Raw genomic sequence first — 9,441 nt, 5'->3', positions numbered from 1 at the left:
TGTGTATTAACATACAGCGATGAAGGAGGTTTACATCATTTTAGTTTGGAGCCATTAAAGGTGACGGATGAGTCATCTCAAATTTTGTTACACTCAAAGTACACCAATACAGTACTTTGTCTGACTTACTTTCTTTCTTCATGCAAGCTCGTGAAAAAAAACAAAAAAAACAATCCCATGCAGTGGTAAGTGTCGTAACTTCAGGTTCGGGTTCTACTTCTGTAGAGTAAAAGGTTGTTGCTCTTCTGTAATTAAAAGACAATCTGTCCTTTTTGCTGTTCCAGTGATTGTGGAACGTGACTGTATATCACTCTGTTATATGCATTGCTGTTAAAAACTATGATAAAATGTATGTGAATGACCTCTGCCTGCAGCATTCAAACACTATTTTTGTAGTAGTATACGAGAGAGTGACCTGCTCTTTATATGAACATGGGAAAGTATTTTGTACTTTGTTGTTAATTCACTTCACTGAGATGTGCTGTACATTTTGTACATGCGACCCGGCATATTTCTCAATGTGAAACCGTGTAATCCTTTCAGAAACAAGTTGTATCTCGAGCTTAACTCTAAATGCTACAACGGTGTGGTCTTGAAACCATGACTTAGAGGTAGGAGACAACTTCAAAGTGTTTTGCATTTATACTGTAATCCTGTCTATAACCATTTCTGTTAGCAGGAATATAGTAACGTAGTGCTTATTCTGTGAATATTTGTATGTATTTTTACTATGTATGTACAGTACACTTTTGAAGCTCATGTGGTAGGCATGCAACACCCTCACAGACAGAATAATACTATATACTTATACTGTATACACTTATACATGCACATACTCTTATAAGGTATTTAAACAAATAAACATTTTGCTGTTAGCAATACCCAGTGGTATGAAAATTATCTTTCAACCCTCATGTTTCCACAGCTTAACAAATATTCCCAGTTTTGTAAGAAAAAAGAAGCAGAATAAAAGACATGACGATGACAATAACAACTAATAAACAGAAATATGTTTCCCAGTTACCTCTTGCTAATAAATCCATTTTATCTCAGGGGCATTTTGTCTCAAGTGTTTTTGTAGATCGTCTATCAGCTTACATCGTGCTAATGATGATACAAAATATGTAGTATTTAACGTCATAAGTAACTCTCTGTCCAAGTATGCAACCGTGTGCAGTAGAATTAGAAAAAATAAAACGGGAAAGTCTAGATTTTATGTGAAAAACACACAATTACAAGATGAATTATTAAATGAAAAACTAAACAAATGGTCACATGTAATTAAATGTTATAAATTATAAATTTGCTATAATGTAGTACAGTGTTAACTGTCGGCAAAGTTTTATAACATAGGGAAGAATTCCAGGTCTAGAGGCATTTGCAGTCAGGATCTAATTTCTATTTATTTCCTTTAATTTGTTTATTTAAGACTATGTGACGAAAGCCAATGCACCATCAGGCCAACAAGCAAAGGACCCAGCACCGGACTTAGCTGAGACTCTACTTTAATAATAAGAATAAGAAAACTTTTATTTGTCCCACAATGGGAAAATTGCAGTTTGCAACAGCATGCAGAAATGACAGAGATAAAATAGATGATAGACATATTGCACAGACTGGTGTAATATTGCACATATTAGGAGTGCTCGTTGTGGAGCCAATAGCAGCAGGAAGGAAAGACCTTCTGTATCTTTCCTTCACACATCGAGGGTGACGGAAAAATCTAATTCTATCCTCAAACAGTGAACCCAAGGCTTTATGGACCAGGATGATAATCCAGCCTTGCTAGACGCTTCCTGTTGTCCTGCGACCTTAATGCCAAAAAATATACAGCTGAAGTCATTACATACACCTTGGCCAAATACATTTTTATAATTTCACAATTTAATCCTTGTAAACGCTTCCTATCTCAGATCCGTTATATGACAGCTTACTGCATTTACATAATGTGAACTGTAGTAACAGTAAACTGATTTATTTCAGCGTTTATTTCTTGCATCAAATTCCCAGGAGTTCAGAAACACACTTTTAGGATTTAGTAGACGTCCTTACCGACTTGCCAAAACAATAGTTTGTTAACATGAAATCTGTGGAGTTGTTAATTAAATAAGTTTTAATTACTTCAACCCAAGTGTATGCAAACTATTGACTTCACTTCAACCATGTACCTCTTCACATCATCATTAAAATAGTAAAATGTAGATTAAAGGAGCACTTGTTAAGGAATGCTGCGATGGACTGGCGACCTGTCCAGGATGTACCCCTGCCTCTCGCCCGATGACGGCTGGGATAGGCTCCAGCAGACCCCCGCGACCCTTAACAGGAATAAGCGGGTATAGAAGATGAATGAATGAATGAATGAATGTTAAGGAATGCCATGTTTGTAAGAGATCTGTTCACTAGTTATTTTACTCAGAACTTTTACTTTTTTTGCACCACTGTTGGAGGGGAGGGGTATTTGCCATTGGCACCTTGCTATACACTTGCCGCACTGGGTGCTATACATACACCCAGTGTTTCAAAACTTAATTTATTCCTCCAGTTCCTCGTATGCTCAAGTCTTTTTTAATTAAACAGGTACCATTTTATTGATCTTAATAATCAGAATATAAATTTATTGTTTTTCTCTGTCCATCTACTGTAGCCACATTCAGCCTCCAGCAGGAACCAAGTCTAGTATTGATACCCGATTCCTTCCACAGTATGGAGCTATAAACAAAGGTCTGCTCTATGGTCTGTGGTATTTTTATGACTAAGGCGGATTGAACAAACAGCCATTCACCTCGTGACCAACTGTTCTGCCCCACTGACTGACTAACTGACTGTATATAAACAGGTTTCACTTCACTTTCAGCCGCCTCTCGCTGACGCCTGCCGCCACGTTACTCAGCGGACATGGCGATCGCTTTGCTCCTGTTTGCTTTGGTGTCTGTAACTTCAGCTTTCCACCTGTCTGAACGAGGTAAGCGATCGTCCGCTGCAGATAAGATTTAGGTAACAGTGGTGGTGGTTTTCTTAGTTGTGTAAACGCAAGCTTTCACTTTCATACTTCCGCCTTGGTGTTCGTCCTTTTGTTCTCATTGTCTCACGGTTTGATGTTTATGAATCGTTTGCAGACGAGTTTGACTTCAAGACATGGATGGCACAGGTACTTTATATTTATCCACGTATACACAGTTGCAACAAATGCACTCAGTAGCAACAGGAAATAATGAGGAGGAAGTTATCCGAGATGAAAAATCACGATAACACTCTCTGTGATGGCCTTCTGTGATGTTTACATATAAGCTGTTCATTATTTAAAAAAAAAAAAAAAAAAAAAAAAATCAGTTTAAAACAAGTGTTCACAACAACCTCTTCATGTCTACTAGTCCAGGCAAAGTAGCGTTTTACGACAGACTAATTGTAAAAGAATTTTTTTTAGCATAGATAATTTCTATGAGGTGTCCAGAACAACATACTAAAAGTCCTAAGAAATCCTAGTTGAGGAAATATGTTAATTTCTCATCAATCCGAAATGTGTGCCATAAGGCCAGGTAACAATACATCCCAATGGGGCTATTTTTTTCCTTTACTCCTATCAAAATGAAACTTTACACAATGAAAGTACCCATGAAAAGTAACATTTTTTGTATTACAAGTTTCTTTGAAAATGTATTTTAATATGCAAATGAGCTATACACTAATCAAATATGCCCAAAATAAAACCTAAAATTTACTTTTTTTACGCCAGACTAATTGTAAAAGAATTTTTTTTAGCATAGATCATTTCAATGAGGTGTCCAGAACAACATAGTAAAAGTCCTAAGAAATCCTAGTTGAGGAAATATGTTAATTTCTCATCAATCCGAAATGTGTGCCATAAGGCCAGGCAACAATACCCCAATGGGGCCATTTTTTTCCTTTACTCCTATCAAAATGAAACTTTACACAATGAAGGTACCCATGAAAAGTAACATTTTTTGTATTACAAGTTTCTTTGAAAATGTATTTTAATATGCAAATGAGCTATACACTAGTCGAATATGCCCAAAATACACCCAAAAGTATTATTTTTGTATTACAAGTTTCTTTTGAAATGAATTTGAATATGCACATGAGCTTTACACTTTGAATATGTCCTAATTTGTATAGGCAGAAACACCATTCATATGTATGATAAATATATCGGCCCAATCTTCATCCAATCATCCTGCTGCTTTTAGACTGGCCTCTAACCCAAAAACTGCCTGGCTTGGTAGTACCTGCCAGGGGTATAACCCCCGCCGGTATAGTCTGCAGGGTCACAGAGGAACTTATTTACTTACCTTATTTATTGGATATTACTTATTAGACATTCCTTTTGTGACGCCTGTTAGTTTTACAGATGGTTCTAAATAGTTGTGCAAAAAACGCCTGATGCATTTCCTGTATTTCAATGTAAATAGTTGTAAATAACTTTGTTGTTTACTAAATTTTTATATAAGCTTTTGAAATTTACAGTTTAGATTTGCATTCTAAGTTATAAAAATGGTTCGTTAAATATGTTTGTAGTTTTCACGGTGAAAAATCTAGGTTTTTCCTACTCGGATTTTATGTTTTTAGTGTGGTTTTAGGCCCACTGTGTTGATACGGTATGTCAGAATGAAAAATCACACATGTGAGGTTGTGCTGAAAAGAATGATACCCAACAAGTCAAGGTAAACTGTTTTTAAGATGAAATATAAAGGTAAAACCAAAAGTAGTAAAAAACGGCCAATTATACTCTAGACTCCAGAGGGTTAAGCAAAATGTCTCTACAGTAAAATGTCTAGTTAGAAAGGAATTGGTAACTTAAAATGTTCTGATTGGATTTCTAGCCTAGATATTGCTGTCGCTAGCTTCTCATAACACTGCAAAGCTACTTTACAAATGGTGGAAGTCTGATGTGTGGCCCGTCTGGTCTGAAATACTTGCCTACTACAAAAAGTGAAGCAGTTTTGGTGTCTGGCAAAATTATTTAAAGAGCTGGAATGTCTGGAAAGTGTGTCTATCTGGTTTTCATCTGTCTTCTGTGTGAGAGTGAATCGTTTCGTTTGTAAGAATGACATCTGCCTGTTATCTCGTAATCTTACCAACAATACCAATACAATCATTTGTAAATCTACCAGCCCAAAATGTAATCTCACCACGTTACTAATGACTAAAATGGCAATTCTGACTTTCTATCATGTCATTAGGTTAGGCTTGTTCACAAATAAAAAAAAGCCTATATTCGCCTATATTCGACTAGTGTATAGCTCATTTGCATATTAAAATACAGTTTCAAAGAAACTTGTAATACAAAAAATGTTACTTTTCATGGGTACTTTCATTGTGTAAAGTTTCATTTTGATAGGAGTAAAGGAAAAAAATAGCCCCATTGGGATGTATTGTTACCTGGCCTTATGGCACACATTTCGGATTGATGAGAAATTAACATATTTCCTCAACTAGGATTTCTTAGGACTTTTAGTATGTTGTTCTGGACACCTCATAGAAATTATCTATGCTGAAAAAAATTCTTTTACAATTACTTCTATTTTTGGCTCCAAAATGAGTTAGTTTGCCTGGACTATACAGCACAGAAAAGGGTACGACATGACGGAGTACAACCACAGGCTCCAGATATTCACTGAGAACAAGTGGAGGATTGACAAACACAATGAAGGAAATCACTCCTTCACAAGTAGGAACACTTTGTGTGGATTTATTTTTATTTCCACACTAAAACTATGTGTTGAGCTCTGTTTAATCTTTCCCTGCAGTGGCGCTGAACCAGTTTTCAGACATGACGTTTAGTGAATTTCGAAAGGCTTTTCTCTTGTCCGAGCCGCAGGTACTGTAAAGCTGTAGTAGCTATAGCAGATTTTGATCTTGACAGGAAGTCAGTATTTATTTACATACTGTACTGTTTTTACAGAACTGCTCTGCCACTAAAGGGAACTACCTCAGCAGCAATGGGAAATATCCAGACTCCATAGACTGGAGGAAGAAAGGAAACTATGTGACGCCTGTGAAGAATCAGGTGAAGTTTAACACAAACATCCACGCGCTCAGTTATTTCTCTCTCTTTTTTGCAGTTGTGTGTCTTGAAGTAAAGTTGTTGCAGTAGATTCAAAGAGCAGTATCAGAGTGTCCACACTGGAAATTCAACAAAATAAAGTATCCAGACTCTTTAGAAACAAAAGCAATGCAAGTACGGTGGAGCTACACACCTGGAAAAATATTAAATCTTTGTCAGTAATAATGTTGTGAACAGCTCTTAAGTTTATGCACAGTGACTCTAGGATCAGCGTCGCTGACACTAAAAACAAGATAATAGTGGGAGTATGAGCCGAGACAAATTAGGTATTAAAATAGTAGTAAGACAGAGTGATGTAGTATAGTACTGTTCTAAAATAATGGCAGCAACAGCTATGTAATGTAAAAATAGACAGATAAATAAAGAGTGTGAATAGCAAGTTCAAATGGATGTCTATTTATATATTTACATACAATTTCCTTTTGATATGAATCAATAAAATGTGTTAAACCACAGATACCACATAAAGATGAGTAAATAGCACACAATGTGCATTACTGTTGGACAAGGTCAATCTTATATTGAAGTATTAGTTCGACCTGGGCTTTTCCAAAATGTCAAGAAGTCTGTGGTTACAAAAAGGGCCTGCTGTCGCAAAGTAAGGAGGGCATGTGAATTATCTTTTTTTATCATTATTATCAGTTCCTGGAAATTGAACAAAGGTTGCTTATTACCATGTGTACACCTCTTCATATGCAACCTTTCTTTATGTTTTTTCTTTCTTTTGCACCTTAGGGACCGTGTGGTAGTTGCTGGACTTTTTCCACAACTGGCTGTCTGGAGTCCGTTACCGCTATCGCCACTGGGAAACTTGTACCACTGGTGACATGCTTTCACTTCTCTTTCAAAACTGTCAACTAATTGTGTAATGTCATGCAATCTACAGTAACCCTGAACTCGTTTTCTAAATTACTTAGTCAGAACAACAGCTGGTGGACTGTGCCCAAGATTTCAACAACCACGGATGTAATGGGTGAGAGAAACAAACATGTGTTTCCTTCTGTTTTATGTTCCCGTCATCACTTCTCTGTGTGAATTTTTAAAAACACCATTTAAACTGGTCTTTCAGGGGTCTTCCCAGTCAAGCATTTGAATACATCATGTACAACAAGGGACTGATGACAGAGGAGGACTACCCATACAAAGCTACTGTAACTAATCAGCGTATAAACTACATATAAAACAAGCTTTAAATTACAAACTGAATGGCCTTTTAAAACAGTTTTTTGTAATATTAGGAGGGTAAGTGCGTGTACAAACCAGACAAGGCTGCTGCTTTTGTGAAGAGCGTGATGAACGTAACAGCAGTGAGTGACAATTAATTTTGCACATTAAGACAGAAGTCCTTAATGAGATGTGTGAGTGATGAAGGTTTTGTGTTACCTGTCAGTATGATGAGATGGGGATGGTGGATGCTGTCGCCACACACAATCCTGTCAGCTTTGCCTTTGAGGTTACATCTGACTTCATGCATTACAGCCAGGGCGTCTACACCAGGTGAGAAGAAGTCATAAAAATGATGTCATGTCTGTTCTTTCTATATTTTACATTTATAAAGCGGTGACTAAATAGACACAAACACTAAATGGTTCATTATATTTATACAGTTTTTTTCGTTACTGAGGAAAATAAGAAAGTGTGTTTGTTCTAGTGTTTTTGTTTCCACTGGACAGAGTCAAGTGAAATACTTCCTTTTAAAGTATCTGAACGGATGTGTTGTTAATCCAAAATCCTACAGCTGACTGGAGGAAGTTTGTCTGTCATGTATTTATATCAGACAGAAAAGGTGATGCCTTACGTCCAAATTTACAACACAAATACTTTCCTTTTCAGCTTTTGTTAGCCCTGAAACAGCATCAGATTTTTATACAATTTTAAAAAATGAATCCAACTACTAGATTCATTCATTAAATAAAATAAATTTGTCAAAACCACTTAAGTACACAAGGAATTTGGTGCATACCACAATGAAAACATAGTAAGAGAAAATAAAAAGGAAGTAAAAGCAAGAACTACAAGTGAAGAAGCATAAATATAAAATTGAAACATTTAAGATACACAATGGATGTGCAAAATGTATTGTTTAAACTAAATGTACTGTATAATCTGTGCAAACGTGCAAAATATGAACTATGAAATTTGTAGTGACAGTATAAAATATGAGAAAATGTACATAAAAACGACTGTGAAAAGATATTTTATACTTTTCCGTTGATTTTAAGGATTTGTCTGCACTCTGTTGTGTCTAAAGCTACTAAAGCTGTATGTCTTCCGAGGTTTAGTTCCTCTTTCGTCAAGAGTCATGTGTTTCTAGGTAAAAAAAAAAACTTACTACTGCTATTCCTGCTTTCAGCACTAAATGCCACAATACCACAGACAAGGTGAACCACGCTGTGCTAGCTGTCGGCTATGGACAAGAGAAGGGTACCCCTTACTGGATAGTGAAGAACTCGTGGGGACCCCACTGGGGCATGGAAGGGTAATTTGTCTACTCAATCATGTGAAGGAAAATATCAGTAAATGTGCATGAATCCAGGAACAATAATGTTACTTTTCCTCTTTGCAGATACTTCCTCATTGAACGTGGAAAGAACATGTGTGGACTCGCTGCTTGCTCATCCTTCCCCGTGGTGTGATTTAGAAATGATTGTACACTACAGGAGAACTCAAAGGGATGTTTTCATTATCAGTCAGTAGGATGTGTTTCTATTCACAGTGGGTTTTTGCATAAGGGAGTATAACCTCCGCTGAAGCACTGTGATAGGACAGATCAAGTCAAATCCAGATCAGCACCATATATCCAGTATATACTACACAATAACAAAATCACTCAAGTATCAGTCATTCAAATCTGAAAACTCTTTATGTTAAATCACAACACACTGCAGCTGCTATGCCTAAAATGTTGACTATTGTGACAATGATTGAGGACGCTGCAAACCAAGACTAGTCTATATAAAACAACTACAGTTGTACTCTTATTCATTAGGTACACTAGTGGAAACAGTGTAGTGTTGTACTGACACATGTCTTTTTTATTATTATTTTGACAACCACATTTTAGTCGTAATAAAAAATAATGACTTTAGGCCACATTTCTTACACAGTCTCAACATAAACTTCATACATCATGAGAGTTCGGGGGATTTAGAGCAGGACTGTTATATTACAATGAATTACTTTTCAGTAGTGTACCTAATGTTTTGATGAATGAGTGTTCATAAATAAAACATGGTTTCATTCTGCTTTAGAAATAAAACAAATCATTTCTCCAGTTCCCGTGTTTTTGTCCGTTTATAGGGGTAACCATATGTGGGGGCGAGGGCGGAGGAAAGGGCGGGTCACTGAGTGTTACCATG

General features: G+C 36.5%; 1 protein-coding gene across 3 annotated transcripts; it reads left to right on the top strand.

Annotated features, from left to right (window-relative positions):
• The first annotated feature begins 2,766 nt into the window (after positions 1–2,766).
• Positions 2,767–9,356, top strand: ctsh (cathepsin H). 3 transcript variants are annotated; one of them, XM_084555296.1, is made up of 12 exons: positions 2,767–2,962; positions 3,117–3,148; positions 5,563–5,686; positions 5,766–5,836; positions 5,921–6,025; positions 6,818–6,904; positions 7,000–7,055; positions 7,152–7,233; positions 7,321–7,389; positions 7,473–7,579; positions 8,436–8,561; positions 8,649–9,356. In XM_084555296.1, exons 1-12 carry the CDS (start codon positions 2,896–2,898, stop codon positions 8,716–8,718), a joined length of 996 nt encoding a protein of 331 aa, XP_084411422.1. In that variant the 5' UTR covers positions 2,767–2,895; the 3' UTR covers positions 8,719–9,356. The 3 variants fall into 3 exon arrangements, with proteins under 3 accessions (XP_084411422.1, XP_084411423.1, XP_084411424.1); XM_084555297.1 differs by having other exon boundaries at positions 2,773–2,962; positions 5,581–5,686; XM_084555298.1 differs by lacking the exon at positions 5,563–5,686 and having other exon boundaries at positions 2,870–2,962.
• Positions 9,357–9,441: the final 85 nt, after the last annotated feature.

The sequence above is a fragment of the Chelon labrosus genome, assembly GCF_963514085.1.
Source record: "Chelon labrosus genome assembly, chromosome: 11".
In the NCBI taxonomy this organism is placed as follows: domain Eukaryota; kingdom Metazoa; phylum Chordata; class Actinopteri; order Mugiliformes; family Mugilidae; genus Chelon; species Chelon labrosus.
This window is presented reverse-complemented; position numbering and strand designations above follow the sequence as displayed.